Below are 18623 nucleotides of genomic sequence, written 5' to 3'. Positions count from 1 at the left end.
AGCATCTATCTACCCAAGATAAGGTGAGATGATTACCATAATAGGAAGCAAATCAAGGCTAAATTAGAGTTTTTTTCTGTACATCTAAGTTTTGATATTAAAATTATGCTGATTTCATTAAAATAACTCTAATTATAATTATTTGTCCTTTAAACACTGGGTAAACTAATAAGCTGGTACCTTTCTGGGGGAGCAGGAGTAAAATAGCCACAATATAAAATTTACTTTTTTGAACATTTAAAGTATACAATTCAGTGGCATTTAAGGTATTCACTACGTTTTGTAACATTATCTCTATACAATTTCAAAACATGTGGAACCTGCTTTCTGTCCTATGGCTTTATATATTTATAAAATATGTGACTTTTTGCATCTGGCTTCTTTCACTTTTCATAATGTTTTGGAGGTACAACCATATTATAGCACATATCAGTACTTCATTCCTTTTAATGAATATCATGTCATTGCATAAATATATTACATTTTATTTATCTACTCATCAGTGATGGACATTTAGGTTGTTTCCACATTTAAGCTATTGTGATACTGATGCTATGACCTACTTCCTTAATCAATAAATATTTAGTCAGCTTTCTACTTTCTCTGTCGTAACTGATCTATTTAATTTTTAACTTCTTAGGGGATCAGTTCACATAATATATGTGTTGTTAGGGAATCATCAGGTTCTAAATTTTCAAAATATTTGTTACAGAATAACATGTAGTCCTCTCCTAACTCCTGGAATCATTTCTCTTTCAATAGTTATGTCTTTCTTTCTTATTCCAAATCTTCTATATTTTTGCCCTATATTCTTTTCTTTTTTAATAGTGCTGGGGAATTAAGCCCAGGGCCTCCCAGCTCAATCCCCAGCACTATTAAGCTACACTCATAGCTTCTATTTTCTTTAGTCTACATCAGAAGTTGTTTTACTATTTTACTGGTCTGTTCAAAAAATTTTGTATATCTTCATCATCCCTAAATTATGGTTTGTTATTTCATTATTTTCAACTTCTTTTAATTCACCCTTCCTAGTTTCTTTTGATATATTTTATCATTTTTCTAAGTTGTTTAAATAAGCACTAAGTGCCTTTGGTGTTACTGTCAGGATTTTTTTGTTTTGTTTTAGAGGTTTTATTTTTTTTTTCACCTTTCTTCACTAGTAAGGAAAAAATTAAAACTAAAGCTTTTCATCTAATTAGTTCTACTGTGTTCCTTAGGTGTTGGAACACCTTTTCATTATTTTCTAGTTAATCTGTAATACCCTTTGTAATCTATAGATTACCTCTGGTCTTTCCAATTAGTGCGGGATTTTGTTATTTTGTAATTATTTCTATTTTAGTAGACTGCAATCATAAAATATGACCCATGAAAATATTTTTGGAATTTATAATTTTTCTGTGTCCATGAAGAGAACCCTAAAAAAGAAATACATGTATGTGTATGTGTGTGTATACACACACACACACACACACACACACACAGAATGCAAAGTAGGTGTGGACATATCCTTGCATACACATATACCCACACAAATACAGATAAATAAACATATTCAGTACTTTATGTGCATATACATACAAATGTATTATGTTATCAAATTCATTAGTAACATTTAATCCCTGTGTCCTCTGTTTTCTATTATATTTGTCCAATTCTAAAAGAAATATCTTGAAATTTCCCATAAATTATACTTTTACAAGATTCCCTACTAGATTCTCTTTATATTACTAATAACTTTTCCATCATAAATTTAGCTGCCATGTTGTATGACACAAATGTTTTGGTATTAATTGTCTTTTGTTTCATTACCTAATGTCCCTCTTTATTTAGCCTGAATCTTTTCAACTAATTTACCTACTATAAATATTATCCTTTTTGCTTTTATTCATATTTATCTCTTTCTTATATGATTTTTAATGAAAATATCCTTTTATTTATATTTTTCATGTTATACCTCTTATTCTGTGGTATCACAGACTATAGGTACATTTAAATGTTCTCTAACAACTTGTCCTTTAATTTGAGAAATAACATTCAGTAAAAATATACTTGATTTTATTTCTTCCATCTTATAAAGGTTTAGCTTACTATTTTATATTTTCCTTCTATCTTCTCCTTTTTATTATTCTTGCTAATTTAAAGTGCTTTTAATTCTGTTTGTACCTTTTTTTATTTTGGATGCTTTTTTACATTTTGCCATTCCATTTACATTATGATGTGAGACTATAATGCACCAATTAAAGCATAATATAAAGAAAATGCTTCCTATCTTTCTCTATGCTCAAAGAGTGATGTGTTTCTCTACTATAATTTTGAAAGCATGTCAACTATTCCACTGCCTACACATACCGATTTCCTCATCAAGAAACTCATTTCATACCTACTTTCAAAGCAAATAGATCTGGCCCCAAGGTGCTAAAAGGTGGCCTCATGGCACTTACCTAAAAAAGTCAAAATCTTTCAAGCTTATTAATTATGCCATATGATAAACTAACAAACCTCTTAAAATTAATTTTCATGTTTTTCATACACATCCACATTCTACTTCTCTGAGAGATACTAGCACAATTTGATCTTGGAAATTCCACATTAATTGCCAAATTTAATTGGTATTAGTATCAAATTCAAACAAATATATTCTAGTGGAAAGGTTCATACGGCATAGTTTTCATAATAGTTCTATAATTATCTAAATAATGCTTTCATATTTTTTGTACTTACCCTTCTCCAAGCTTTTCTAGTACATCAAAAACTTCTTCAGGCTGCTTAGTCAGACTGTCTTCACTTAGTTTTTTTAGCTTACTGATAAGAAAAAAAAAAAGAAAAAAAATATTTTCCTTAGGACCTTTTAGAAAAAAATTATAACAGGAAATATAATAAAATGGCTCAAATATCAAACAATATAAAAAAGAACACACTGAGGCAGTCTCCAAGTCCTGTTCTTCATATGTTGAGCAACAGCCTCCAAAATAACCTCTTGTGTTAATTTCTTGTGAAGCTTTCAGACAAATATAAATATATATATTCTTATTTCTCCCCCTTAAACATACAAGATATGTTTACAAGTGCTCTTAATAGTATAAAGAAGAATAAATTTCTTACTTAACACTACAAAGGTTTCACTTAACAAAGGGGATACATTTCAAAATATGCATCATTAGTCAATTTTATCACTGCATTAACATCATAGGGTACACTTGCACAAAACTAGGTAGTAAAGCCTAACACAGACCAATAGTACCTATAAATGGAAAAGCCTATTGCTCCTGGGTAGCACATTAATGTAATCCCAGCACAGAAAGGCTGAAATAAGAGGATTTTAAGTTCAAGGACAACCTAGGCAACTTAGTAAGACCCTGTCTTAAGTTTTAAAAATAATGATAATGATAATATAATAATAATAAAGCTGGGGATGTAGCTCAGTGCATGAGACACTGGGTTTAATCCTAAGTACCATTTAAAAAAAAATGAAGTACTGATACATCCTATAATGTGGATGAACTCAAAATCATTATGCTAAGGGAAGGAAGCCAGGCATAAAAAGCCACATATTATGATTCCAAGTATAAGAAAGATCTACAATATGTAAATCAACAAAGACAGAAAACAGATTGGTAGTTGTCTAACCTTGTAAGAACTGATGCCCTGTTTTCTAAAGTAGCTATTTGATTTTGTTTCCAGCAGCTGTATATGGGAGATCTACTAGTTCTATATCCTTGCTAATACTTGGTACTGCTAGTCTTTTTCATTTCAGCTCTTTTAATGTGTGTATAGTGTTTGTTGTTTGTTTTGGTTTGGTTTGGTTGTTCTGGTGATGGTGATAGTACTTGAGATTGAGCCCAGGGGCATTATGTTTCTAAGCTATACCCCCAGCCTTACTTTATTTTGAAATAGGGTCTCACTAGGTTATGGAGGGCCCTCACTAAGTTACTTGTCTCAGCCTCCCAAGTACTAAGATTACAGGCATTTGCCACCACAACTAGCTATCTCATTGTAGTTTAATTTTTATTTCCCTACTGTCTAGTGATGTTGAGCATCTTTTCATATGTTTACAAGCCATTTGTTTGTATATATTTTGTGAAATATGATCAAATCTTTTGCTTTTTATGTAGGGTTTTTGTTTCATTATTGAGTTATGAGTTTTTTATGTATTCTGGATGCAATTCCTATATCATATATGTGGCTTCCCTTCCCAGTCACAGAGAGTAGATAATTTCAGATCCTTGTTTTGTATATTTCTATGTTTATTTGTAAGTATCTTTAAAATATTGTGGTAAAATAGATATAAGATTCATTACTGTAACTACTATAAGATGTATAATGCTGTGACAATGACATTAAGTCCATTCACAATATAATGCAATCATTCTTACTTTCTAGTTCCAGAATATTTTATCATCTTGTATGGAAACCCTGTAACCATAAAGCAATCACTCCCTATTTTCTCCTACTCTCCCCCACTCCCCCACCCCCATGCCTGGCAACTACCATTTATAGGTACTATATGGTCTGTGTTAGGCTAGGTCTATGATAGACTATACTATCTAGATTTGTGTAAGTGTACTCTATGATGTTAATGCAGTGATAAAATTGACTAATGATGCCTTTCTCAAAATGTATCCACTTTGTTAAGTAACACCTGTGTAGTATTAAGAACTTTATGTGTTCACCAAAGGCACAAATATTCACAGAAATGTTATTCATAACAACCAAAAGCTGAAAAAATCCAAATGTCCGCTAATGGTGAATGAAAAGCAAACTATAGTAAATCCAATGGTATTATTATTATCCAATGGTATTACTACAGTAAATACTATAGTGGTCGTCAATGGAATACTACTCAGTAATATGACATAATAAACTAATGATATATTTAAGATCCAGGACAAATCTCAAAACTATTATCTCTCAGCAAAAGAAAATCAGGAAGAAGAATCTTTTATTTTATGTATCTCATACCTCAAAAAAGTTAATTTTACAAAAAGTCTCTCAATGTTGGTAAGGAACTTACTGGTGATGACAACAAGAGCAACTCAGTGGAATGGTGGAGGCAGAAACCAGACTGCAGTGGTTTTGAGACAATGGATAAGTGAAGAAGTACAGACAACAATTATGAAATATTCTATACTTAAAGTTTCTGGTAAGAAAGAAGAGGAAGCAAAATGTACAACAACACACACATGCATGGGCAATGCCTGTACAAGCATAAACGCTATTTGGGATGAATAATAAAGAAACATTAAAAATACAGAACAAGAAGAAATAATAATAAAGCATGTCCCTGAAAAGGCTGGAATGGGATCCAAAGCACATGTACATAGGACCGCCTTAACCTTGAAGGTGTTAAAGCACCTCTCTGATTATAATAGGAGTAAAGGATGTGCAAGGTTATAGGTTAAGACTGTAGTGCGGTATCAGAAAGTTGAGGTAGTTCTCATATATTGGCCTCTATGTGCTTTATAAAGTAGGAGGGCAATTCATCTGTTCTACATTAAAATCTGATATTTGAGGATATATGCCTTTATTTTTAATAGCCAGAGTAGAACATTAAAAAAAAAAACTACCTCATGAAGTTTAATAGGATTGCTAATAGCAATGCAGACCTTATTAATGTTAAAAGAACACAAATTTAAAGTGGCAATCTTTGAGGTTCTTTGTACACTTTCTTCACAGTTGCTCAGAAGTCTGAAGGTAGGGAGGAGAAAGTAGATAGGTGTCCAGAGTTGGCCAGGCAAATTTCAGAACGACAAAATAAGGATGTTAAAAATATTTTTTTAAAAAGCCGGGCGTAGTGGCGCACCCTGAGGATTGCGTGGGTTCAAAGCCAGCCTCAGCTACTTAGGGAGGTTCTCAGCAACTTAGTGAGACCCAGTTTCCAAATAAAATATAAAATAGGCCTGGGAGTATAGCCTGGAGGTAGAAAGCCTCTGGGTTCCACCCCCAGTATCACCAAAAGAAATATATATAGGAAGCCTGGCCCACACTTGTAATCCCAGCATTTGGAAGGCTGAGACAGGAGGATCTGGGTTCACAGCCAGCCTCCGTTACTTAGTGAGGCCCTCTGCAACTTAGTGAGATCCTGTTCCAAAATAAAGATTAACAAATAGGGCTGGGGTGTAGCTCAGAGGTAGAATTCCCCTGGGTTCCATCACTAGTACCACCAAAAAAAAAAAAAAAAAAAAAAGAGATCCAGAGGAAGATGGCTACCAAGTAAAGCAGCTTCTTTCAACACTGCTAACACTCTATCTCCATAGTGGCAAAAATAACGCCCTACAGAGTCAGAAACTACTATCAATAGAGAAATAAAAGCTATAAATACAAGAGACAGAAAACAGAAGACTAGAATAATCTAAAAAGTAGAAGAAAAAAAAAGCAACCTGCCGTGGCGGGGGCTGCCCCACCAAGGCCACCGTGACTCACGGAATTAGACTCCAGGGAGAAGGAACTGAAGCGACCAGAAGCACTCCAGGCAGATGGAATTCAACAGTTCTTTCAGTGCAAAGACGAGCTAAAATTTTCAGCAGCTGAGCTCACCACCGTCTCCACGGATTCAGAGCACAGCTCAAAGCCAGAAGGGAAATATGCCAGCCTGACTGCCAAGGGTGTGGCAGAGACGCCATATTGCCAGCAAGCCAGTGAGTTAACAAAGCCCAGGAAGTCTCCAGCGAAAGCGCCAGTGGAGTGCCAATACAATCATAAGTGAAATGGCGGCCCCTACAGGAGAAATCCCAGCATTGCAGCTTTGATAAACTCTCCAGGTCTGAGTTCTTGTTGTTCAGGGCAATGCAGGAATAAGGGTGACAGAAACTGCTACACCATAATTGCAGTTCCCTGAAGGAAAGCCCCACCCCAGCGACCTTAGAGTCTGGTGCAGCTGCGACAAACTCCCTTGGTCTGAGACCTTGCGAGACAACTGACGGAAGAAGCGGTGGCAGTGGAGATAAACATACCCCCCAGAGATCCAGAGCAAAATAACTGAAGTTCTGGTAAATTGGAGAACTCAGAGAAGGTGGGAGTGGGATCTGATATTGATCATATCAGAAGCCCAGAATGACTCAGGCTCAGACCAGTGGAAAGTGTAGAGGGACTCTCATGCTTAACTCTAAACCCAACAAACAGGACTGCAGGGAACACCACAGACATTCCAATTGTGGGGAACAGGGAGAGGTCAGAATAGCCCAGCCCGAGCTGTGAAGAACTGAGACCGCTACATTGAGTTTGGTTTCTGAGGCATACGCTGCCAACAGAGGCAGGGAAAACCTAGGCTCCAAGTTTGTGGAAAGCATAGAGGGTAACCTTCACTCATTATTGATTCCAACCCCACTGATATCATCCATCTGCAATAGACTGAAAAGACTCAGAGAACCAGACTCACAGAGGGAAAGGTCACCATAGCAATCAGTATCTACATAGAGAGAGACTGCTGAATTTGTTTGGTGGAATTGTTTGGGTTTTTCATTCTTTTTTTTTTTTTTTTTTTTTTTTTTTGTGTGTGTGTGTGTGTATACCTGATTATTTTGTGGAGTTTTTTTGCTTTTTTCTTTTTGTTTGTTTGGAAGGGGTTTGACAGTCTTTTGTTTTGTTTTTATAATTTTTGTTTTGCTGTATTTGTTTTTGTTGTTTTTTAACCCTCATACCACATCCTCTCCCAAGCTTCTTCCCTTGTACAAACCTACTCTCTCCTCTCTCATTATCTCTTTTCTTCTTTTTATCGCTCCCTAGTCCTGTATTGAATCCAATTCATATAACAATACCAGAAACTATATATTGGTTACTAGAATTCTACTACATTCGTACTATCTCTAATCTCTAGTATATACTACTTTAACAAACTCATATACTCATACTATTCGACCCTATCTGACCTCACCCTATTCTTCCATTTACTCCCTTTCTTCCCTCCTTACTCAACCTTCACTGTTGATCACAACTTGCCCTTGAATATTCCAGCTGACACCTAGAGACTGAAAGAAATCTACCAAAAGCAACAAGTACTACCTTCTGAAATCATGGGAAAGAGGAACAACAACAGAGCACTGAGCTCCCACAACTCCACAATAACAGGAACTGATAACACAAAAATTCAGAGATTTCCAAAAGATCAAATAAGGAATGTAACTGTAGAAATAATTTAGGATTTTAAAAAAGAATTTAGAGAGAGTCTGAAAGAAATAAAGAATGCAATCATTGAAGTAAAGGCATCAATTCAAACTATAAACAATCGATTAGACCACATGGAAAATAGAACCTTGCTTCTAGAAGATGATCACTCCAAGAATGAACAAATAGTTCATAAAAGAAAGAACAATTCGTCAACAGGAATTGGACATTGAAGAAATAAGGGCCTATCTTAAGAGAGCTAACCTCAGAATTATCAGCATAGAGGAGGAAAAAGAAGGTGAAACCAAAGGGATCAACAATCTCTTCAAAGAAATAATAGCAGAAAATTTTCCAAACATAGAGCATGAGGTGGATACACAGGTTCAGGAAACATATAGAACTCCCTTTAGACAAGATCCGAGAAACGGTTCCCCACACCACATAATAGTCAAAATGACTAATATAGAAGCCAAAGAGAAAATCTTAAAGGCAACAAAAATAAAAGGCCAAGTGACATTCAGAGGCAAAAAAATTAGAATCACTCCAGACTTCCCAAACCAAGTCATGAAAGCCAGAAGGGCCTGAAGTAACACATTCCAAAGTCTGAAGAAAAACAACTTCCAACCAAAAATTTCCTACCCTGCAAAACTATCTTTCAAATTAGATGGGGAAATAAGAAGCTTCCATGACAAACTAAACTGAAGGAATTTATGTCTTCAAAACCAGCACTAGAGAAAATACTCAAAGAGATTAACTCCAAAGAAGAAATAATACATGCCAGAACCAAAGAAACAAGAACTTTCATCCTGCAGACAACTAAGCAAAAAAGAACAAAGAGTCTTTCAAAGAGAAATAAAATCTTAACATGTTAGGAATTAAAAATCATCTTTCAATAATCACACTGAATGTAAATGGCCTCAATTCCCCAATAAAAAGACATAAAGTGGCAAAATGGATTAAAAAACAGAACCCATCTATCTGCTGCTTGCAAGAAACACACCTTACAAGTAAAGATAGAAACAAACTTAAGGTAAAGGAATGAAGCAAGGTAATCCATGCCAATGGAACTCAAAGGCAAGCAGGAGTGGCAATCAAAGGAGTACAAATGGGGAAAGAATTCAAACTTTCACTATTTGTAGATGACATAATACTATATTTAGAAAACCCAATAAACTCAACCAAAAGGCTTATAGAACTGATAAACAAATTCAGCAAAGTGTCTGGATACAAAATCAATCTTAAAAAATCAGAAGGTTTCTGCCTTCTGCCGGGCGTGGTGGCGCACGCTTGTAATCCCCGCGCTTGGGAAGCAGAGACAGGAGGATCACGCTGGTTCAGAGCCAGCCTCTCTGGCTTAAGAGACCCTGTTTCCAAATAAAAAATATAAAATAGGTCTGGGAGTGTAGCCTGGAGATAGAAGGGCTTCCAGGAACCCCAGTACCACAAAAAAAAAAAAAAAAAATCAGAAGGTTTCTGTATACCAACCATTAACCCACTGAAAAAGAAATTCAGAAAATACTTCCACTCAAGATCACCCACAAAATAATAAAATACTCAGAAATAAACTTAACCAAGGAGGTAAAAGATCTCTACAAAGAAGATTATAAAACATTGAAAAAATAAATCGAAGATCTTAGAAGATGGAAAGATCTTCCATGCTCATGGATAGGCAGAATAAATATTATCAAAATGGCCATACTACAAAAAGTGATCTACAGATTCAACACAATGCCCATTAAACTACCAAGATTCCTCACAGACATAGAAAAATCAGTCCTTAAATTTATTTGGAATAACAAAAGGCCCAAAATAGCCAAAGTTGTTCTCAGCAACAAAAACCATGCAGAAGGAATCACAATACCTGACTTTAAACTATACTACAAAGCCATTCTAATAAAAACAGCATAGTACTAGCAAAAAACAGATACATAGACTAATGGAGCAAAATAGAAGACCCAGAAACAAGTCCACACACTTTCAGCCAATTGATTTTTGACAAAGGGACCAAAAACATACACTGGAAAAAAAGATAGCCTCTTCAACAAATGGTGTTGGCAAAACTGGTTAACCATATGCAGAAAATTGGAAATTAATCCCACTTTCTCAACCTGCACAAGAGTCAATTCAAGATGGATCAAAGACTTGGAAATTAGACCAGAGAGCTTAAGGCTCCTCGAAGAGGGCATAGGTCCAACACTGCAACACAAAGGCACAGATAAAACTTTCTCAACGAGACCCCAAAGGCACAACAAACCAAAAGGCGAATCAATGCGTGGGATTGAATGAAATTGAAAAGCTTCTGTTCAGCAAAGGAAACTGTCAAGAACCTCAATCGAGAGCCAACAGAATGGGAAAAGATTTTTGCCACCTACTCCTCCGATAGAGGACTAATACCTAGAATATATAGAGAACTCAAGAAACTCAACACTAAAAAAACAAATCATCCAATCAAAAAATGGGCAAGTGAATTAAAAAGACACTTCACGAAAGAAGAAATTCAAATGGCCAATAATGCATGAAAAAATGCTCAACATCATTGGCAATCAGAGAGATGCAAATCAAAACTATCCTGAGATTTCACCTAACTCCAACTAGAATGGCAATCATTCAAAACACACACAACAGATTCTGGCGAGGATGTGGAGAAGTGGGAACTCTAAGACATTGTTAGTGGGATTGCAAATTAGTACAACCACTTTGGAAAACAGTATGGAGAATCCTCAGAAGAATGGGAACAAATTTACCATTTGATCCAGCAATACCACTTCTGGGTATCTACCCAAAAGAAAGGAAACCAAACTACCAAACTATGCATGTGTATCTATGTTCACAGCTGCACAATTCACCATAGCCAAACTGTAGAACCAGCCAAGATGTCCATCAACAGATGAATGAATTACACAACTGTGGGATATGTACACAATGGAATTTTACTCAGCCATAAAAAAAATACAAATTGCAGTATTTTCAGGAAAAAGGATGAATCTTGAGGACATTATGCTAAATGAGATTAGTCAGTCGAAAAAGTAAGGACTAGGATGCTTTCCCTAATATGTAAAAGCTAGGGTGAATGAGGTCATAGGAGGAACTCCAGGTGAAAAAAGAGATCCTATAGAGGAGCAAATAAGACAACCTAACTGTGGGGATGGGAGGAGGGTAGAGGGAAATGCTTTAAAGCGCATGATGTACTTATTCATATCGAAGTCAACCACTAAACCAAGCATGGGAGGGAGGGATGGGGAGGGAGTGAGGAGGGGATTGGGTGGGGGCTGGCTGGGTGATATGTGCATTTATGCCTACACAAGTTTTTTACCGCATTATTATGTATAATTACAATGCACCAATAAAAAATTTAAATAAAAAATAAATTTAAAAAGAAAAAGAGAGAGAACAGATCAAGAATTAGACCAGGCAGAGAAAGAAATAAAAACAGGAAAACGCTAATAAGCAGGGAGAATAAATGAAGTAGAAAGATATCTACACCAGAAAAATACTCTTTAAATTTTTCAAAGAACTTGACAATTATGCCTTAGAAAAGTGCTTCACGTCTTTCATGACTAGGCAAGCAAAAGTAACTAAAGATAAACCATGCACATGACATAGTGACAGAGGCAGCAATATATTAACAGATCTCCTTAAAAGCCAAAAGTAATCCTACCACTACGTAACTCCCCAGGAGTTAAAACAGTTTCCCTCAAAGAAGGCTCATAATCTGGTTCACTTTAAACAAAAAAGTTATAGGTCCCCCAAGGAACGAAGTAAATACAATGAGTATTTTCTATTAATGCACACATCTTATTTTCTCAACATGTAAAACAAATGAAATGTTACTCATTAAACTTGGGCCAAAAGAATCTTTAGGGCATTTGACAAGTGAAAACACAAGATATATTTTAGTAAACACTTATGTTTTATGTAATTTTGTCTTTATTTCCTATTTCTCTTTCTGGTATTTTAAATGAAAACTGATCTTTTCTGTTATAGTTTAACTTAAAATAATTTTTATATTGACTGCTTTAAAACCTTCATAATTCAAAATTTTCTTATAATTAAAAATCAACCTAAGACTTCTGGGAAGATGGCGACCGAGAAAAGCGGGGCTTAAGAGCCCCGCTAACAACAAATCTCCATTACCACAAAATCAGCGCCTTTCATAGCCAGAAAACACCATCACCAGTGAAACAAAAAATCACCAGGCTCCAGAGAGAAAGCGGACTGAGAACAGAGCCACAGAGGAGATAACCGGCCTCACGCCCGAGGACGCGGCAGACGCGGCAGCAGCGCCATACTGCCAGCACCGGCGAATTCACTGGACGGCTACAGCAAGCCGAGGTGAGCCACTGCGGAACAGCCAGGCGGGATTTCTCCAAGCAGAGAGCGTCTAAAGCTCCCATTGGCTGAGCTCAGCACACGCTGCAGGGATTCAGAGTCGAAATCAAAACCAAGAAGAAAACGCAAGCCCCATAGCCGAGGGTGTAGCAGCGGCGCAATATTGCCACAGGCGGCAGCAGCAGCAAATTCAGCGAGGCCAGTACAGCTACATCTGCGTACTCAAGAACAGTGAGTCAAATTACGGGCCCCAGAGGAGAAATCCCAGTACTGTACTCCCTGGGACTTGACCCAGTGGGGGAGGGGCAGTGGCAGAGATATCACAGCATAGGAGAACGTGCAACCTGGCACCCCCCACAGTCTAAAGCAGCCTCTATCGACTCTCTGGGTCGGAGACTCTGTGATACAACCCAGTAAAGGAGTAGTGGGGTCTGAGATACTACTGACTCGAGATCCAGAACACCTTAAGTGAAGTCATAGTGACCCAAGGGAAGAACCCAGAGAAGGCACAAACATCCGAAATCATGGGAAAGAGGAATAATACTGGAGCAACGAATGCACACAACCCCACAACATCAGAACCCGATAAAACTGAAAATCAGAGATTTCTAGAAGATCAAATCAGGAAAATAACTGTAGAAATAATAGAGGTGCTTCGAAAAGAACTCAAAGAGAGCCAAAAAGAGATAAAGGATGCAATTAATGAAGTAAAGGCCTCAATTCAAAGCACAAACAACCGATTAGAACACGTGGAGAACAGAATCTCGCTCTTAGAAGATGAGCAATCCAAAAATGAACGCATAGTTTCTAATCTAGGAAAAAATATCCGACAGCAGGAATCTGATATTGAAGAAATATGGGCCCATTTTAAGAGAGCTAATCTAAGAATAATTGGAATAGAGGAGGGAAAAGAAAGTGAAACCAAAGGGATCAACAATCTCTTCAAGGAAGTAATAGCAGAAAATTTTCCAGACATCGAGCAAGAGGCCGATACACAGATCCAGGAAACTTATAGAACTCCCTTTAGACAGGATCGGAGAAGAGGATCCCCATGCCACATAATTGTCAAAATGACCAATGTGGAAGCCAAGCAGAGAATCTTAAAGGTAACAAAAGCAAAGGGCCAAGTGACATTCAGAGGCAAACCAATTAGAATCACTCCAGACTTCCCAAACCAAGTTATGAGAGCCAGAAGGGCTTGGAGTAACATATTCCCAATTCTGAAAGAAAACAACTTCCAGACAAAAATTTCCTACCCAGCAAAACTTTCTATCAAATTAGATGGAGAAATAAGAAGCTTCCATGACAAACAGAAACTGAAGGAATTTATGTCTTCAAAACCAGCGCTAGAGAAAATACTCAAAGAGATTAACTACAAAGAAGAAATAGGTAACACACACCAGAACTAGAGAAACAAGATTTTCCATCCAACAGACAACTAAGATTGGTTATCTGTGGAGATTCATTATTTATGTTGGTCTTTTACCTATCTCAAAATGGTATTGTTTGCCTTTATTGTTGTTAATTTTTAGGATTTCTAGTTGGAATATTAATATACCTTCAGATATAGCAATTGGAAATATTTTATCCCATTCTTTTAGTAACTGTTAACTCTGTTTACATTGTCTTTGGATATACAATATTTTTTTTATTTTTTAGGGAGTTTGTATACTCTTCTGTTGCCTGTGCCATTGAAATCATAACCAAGAAATCACTGTCAATTTCAATGTTGTGAGGTTTAATGACCCAGATTTTCTCCTAAAAGCTTATAGTCTTAAGATTTATATTTAGGTCTTTTATCTATTTTGAGTTAATATTTGTATATGGGATTAGGTAAGGGTCCAATTTTATTCTTTTCCATGTAATTATTATTTTTTAACAATATTTAGTTAAAAGATTAATATTTCCACCACCAAATGTTCGTGGAAACCTTGTCAAAAATAACTTGACAATATAGGGAAGAATTTAGCTCTAGGCTTTTATTTAACTCCAATGGTTTATATATCTGCCTTTAGAATAGTACTACACTGTTTCAATTATTGTAGCTTTATATGGTTTGAAATCAGAAAATATATATCTTCTAGCTTTGTTCTTTTTCAAGATCGTTTTGGGTACCTAGAGTCCATATTCCATATTAGGATAGATTTTTTTCTGAAAAATAAATATATAAATATATGATAGTTTCACCTAAAAAATAGAAAAAAAATATTCTCTGGTAAGAAAGAAAGCAAAAAGAAATATTGAAATGTCATCTTTAAGTCATCAAAAGCTTGGTATCAGACAAATGAAACTGTTATGTGAGATTACCAATTTTATTTTTAGATAAATTGCCATAATACTAGATGTCAACTACTAAGCCAAGCATGGGAGGGAGGGATAGGGAGAGAATGGGGTGGGGATTGGGTGGGGGCTGACTGGGAAAAGTGTGCAAGTATGTCTACAAAAGTATGTATCCTACTATGATGTATGAATACAGTGCACCAATAAAAAAAAAATACAAAGTAAAAAAAAATCAACCTAAAATATACATAGAGACACATATCATGCATTTTTTGATATTTCTGACTTGACAAATACAAATAATTAGCATAATTTCATTGGCTTTGACATACTGTGGATTTAACACCTTATAATCTAATTTCATTGGCTTTGACATATTGTGGATTTAAAACCTTATAATCTAATCACAAATATATTTGTAGTCACAGGTTCAAAAAATGTATTCTTGACTCAGTGTCTTTATAGTGTCCAGGTACTAGGGTATTTGTGGAGAACAAGTCACCCACTGAGCATCTTTCTCACAGAACTTGAAAGACAGGATTTATTACTTGCTTATCCTAGAATTCTCTTTTTACAATAAATAAGTGGCTAGTATAATTTCGTCACCCCATTGCTCCAGTGTCAGTGTGTCCCCCTACTCTCAAAAACTGAGGTGCTGAAACTAAAAGGTCAATGTGATATATTAAGAGGAAGATCCTTCAACAGGTGATCAGGTCCTGAGGATTTATCTTCTTCTCATGAATGGGATGAAGGCACGCTAAGAGAGGGCTGGCATGGCATATTTAGCTTCTTTGTTCTGCCTTTTGTCACAGGGCCACACAGCATTTCTCCTCTCTAGAGGACATATCAACAAGGGGCCATCTCCAGACAGCAGAACCAGCCTGCACCTAACCCTTGGGCTTCCTAGCCTCCTTAATTTTGAGAAAATAAATTTCTACTTTATAAATCTCACAGTATTTGGTTATAGCAACACAAAAAGACTAAGATATCTATTATTCACTACCTCATAGTGAATGGAAGGATAAAAGCCATCTTCTCTCATACTGTTCATTTTAATTCTTTTTTGATCTTTTTCTGTGATAAATTCTCTAATCAAATGTCACCTTAACCTTACCCCAATTCAAAAGCTTGTATGTTTCACTTTTTGTTTCCTGCTCAATATAAAAATTTCTGCTAATATTAATCTAAGGTTTCAATACAAAGTTCTAAATCTTCTCTGGGAGATGGGGAAGGGGAGTTCTGAATAGACCAGTCTCAGTTTTCTCCAAAATCTTTGTAACATTTTATAATTTCAAGATTAAGTTGCATATAAGATTGTATCACAGATAATGGTACTGTGGTGACAAACTGTTTAATAGTCTTACCATTTAGAGATGCATGCTTAAATAGCTAAAAATATGATTCAGAGAATACTGCAAAAATAATAAAGGATAAGGTATGTGTACAAAAACATAAATTATGCAAGACTGACTGGGAATTAATAACTTGAAACAGTTATAGGTACAAAAATATTTACTCTCTATTTTACAAAACTATTTAAAGTATTCCATAATTAGATTTTTAAAGAGTAAACATAATTTAAATTATTCTTAGAAATAACTAGAAACAAAAAAATTAAAAATAATTTTTAAGTCTACAAGCAAATTACATGTATAAATAAAGAATATTAATTAACTATGGAATATCCATTTAATGAGATACAAAGTAACCACCAAAATATCATGTTACAATGCATATAGTGCATTTTTCCTCAGCAATTTAGAAAACCATTAGCAACCTAGCAAGAACCTGTTTCAAAATAAAAAAACTAAAAGGATTGGAGGTATAACTCAGAGGTAGAATGCTGCCCTGGGTTGAATCCCCATATCCCTGCCGGAAAAAAAACAAAACAAAACAAAACAAAAACGTCATGCTGTAGGAAAACTCACTGACAAGCCAGATGTGGTGGCACACACTTAATATTCCCAGCATTTTTTGTTGTCGCTGTTGTTTTTTGTTTGTTTGTTTGGTTGGTTGGTTTTGGTGGTACTGAGGATGGAACCCAGGGGCTTTTCTATCTTTGGGATATACTCCCAGACCTATTTTATACTTTATTTGGAAACAGGGTCTTACTAAATTGCTGACAGCCTCACTCAGTAGCTGAGGCTGGCTTCGAACCTGTGCAATTCTCCTGTCTCAGCCTCCCAAGCACTGGGATTACAAGGGTGCGCCACCACACCCGGCTATAATCCCATCATTCAGCAGGCTGAGACCAGAGGATCACGGTTCACAGACAGCCTCAGCTATTTAGTGAGGCCCTCCGCAACTTAGTGAGACCCTGTTTCAAAATAAAGAATAAAAAATAAGGCAGGGGGTGTATCTCGGAGGCCAAATGCCTCTGGGTTTCATCTCCAGAGCTTCAAGGAAAAAAAAGAAAAGAAAGAAAACTCACTGATATAAGACAAACTCATGATGTATTTCTTTTCTGGGGGGAAGGAGCCTAAGAGATTTGTTTAGGGAGGTGGGGGAGTACAGTTAAAGAGAAGGCCATGATAAAGGGGTTATATTCCAGAGAAAGAGTCTGAAACAGTCTGTTTCCAAAAATGGAAAACAGACCACAATATATTCCAAAGAGTTGAAAAGGGCATGAAAAAAACTGTGTATAAAATTAACCCATTTTCATTTTTTCTTTTAAATGTGGGTGTATCTGTTTAAGTTTTTGTGCATGCCCATCCCAAAATACCAACAGACTTTTGTTTTGTTCACTGCTACATCCCCAGCACCAAAACTGCCTAATACATAACAGAAACTCAAATATTTGCTACATGTGAATTCTTTAGGATTCCAAGCAATAGGGTGTGATGTATAGGGTGGTTCTCTATGATTTTGTGTCATAAAGCTTCTGAAATAAACATTCATAATTTTAGTAAGTGGGGGGAAACTCTGAAAATTTCATTCCATGTGACAAAATCAAAATTCATCTACACATATTCATAATTATCTCATGAAATCTACTCAATAATAAAACTATTTCATTTACTGAAAATAAAAGCCTCTTTCATAGATTTTTTATTAGTAACTGGCCAATAATAAAAACAATACCTGTTAATTAGTCTAGTTACACTACTGGGCATTAAGTCCAGGGGTGTTGCTACACCCCTCAGCTTTTTATTTTTTACTTTGAGACCAGATCTCACTAAGTTGCCAAGGCTAGCCTCAAACCTGCCTCAGCCTCCAGAGTTCTGGTATTACAGAAATGTACCACCACACTTGGCTTTGTTAATCAGTCTTGGTCTTGTGAACTAATTCAATTACTGCTCGGCAGTGGCACAACCAGTATCTTTAAGAAAGTCAGTATTTCTAAACTGAATCTACCCAGGAAGTGCAAACAAAATTGAATGTTAGAAAATAAAAATTGGCCAAATTATGTTATGTACATGTACAAATATATAACAGTGAATACCACTATTATACATACCAATAACTTTTGTGCAAGTGTGTGGTGGTGGGGATTGACCCAGGGGCATTCTAGCTCCGAGCTGTACCTCCAACCCTATTTTATGTTTAGTTTGAAACAGGGTCTTACTAGGTTGATGAGAATCTCACTACTGCTGAGGCTGTACTCAAACCTGCTCTTCTTCTGTCTCAGTCTCCCAAGATTACAATTGTGCACAACCACACTCAGATTAATAACATTTTTAATTGAAAATTGAGATATAGTCCTTGACAACCAGGGGGCTCTAAACCTAGTACAAAAGATAAATAAAACCTAAGTGAAAAATAATAAAGGTAGCTAACAGTTATTAGATGCCTTATGACATTGTACTGAGTACCTAACAAGTATTTTCTTAAAGAAAAAAAGAAGTCAAGGGACTTTTCCAGTTACTTGGGTGATAAATGATAATAGAACCAAACCAAGGTCTATGCAAGAAATG

At 35.9% G+C, this 18623-nt stretch overlaps 1 protein-coding gene across 1 annotated transcript in view; it reads right to left on the bottom strand.

Moving 5' to 3' along the window:
• Window positions 1-18623, bottom strand: part of STK3 (serine/threonine kinase 3) — a gene marked incomplete at both ends in the record, with an annotated part of 323355 nt that overhangs the window by 281042 nt on the left and 23690 nt on the right. The window contains 1 exon segment of the mRNA XM_080694746.1: window positions 2722-2802. Coding sequence (XP_080550872.1) covers window positions 2722-2802 — 81 coding nt within the window.

Source organism: Muscardinus avellanarius (genome assembly GCF_963383645.1).
Source record: "Muscardinus avellanarius genome assembly, chromosome: 4".
Taxonomy (NCBI): domain Eukaryota; kingdom Metazoa; phylum Chordata; class Mammalia; order Rodentia; family Gliridae; genus Muscardinus; species Muscardinus avellanarius.
This window is presented reverse-complemented; position numbering and strand designations above follow the sequence as displayed.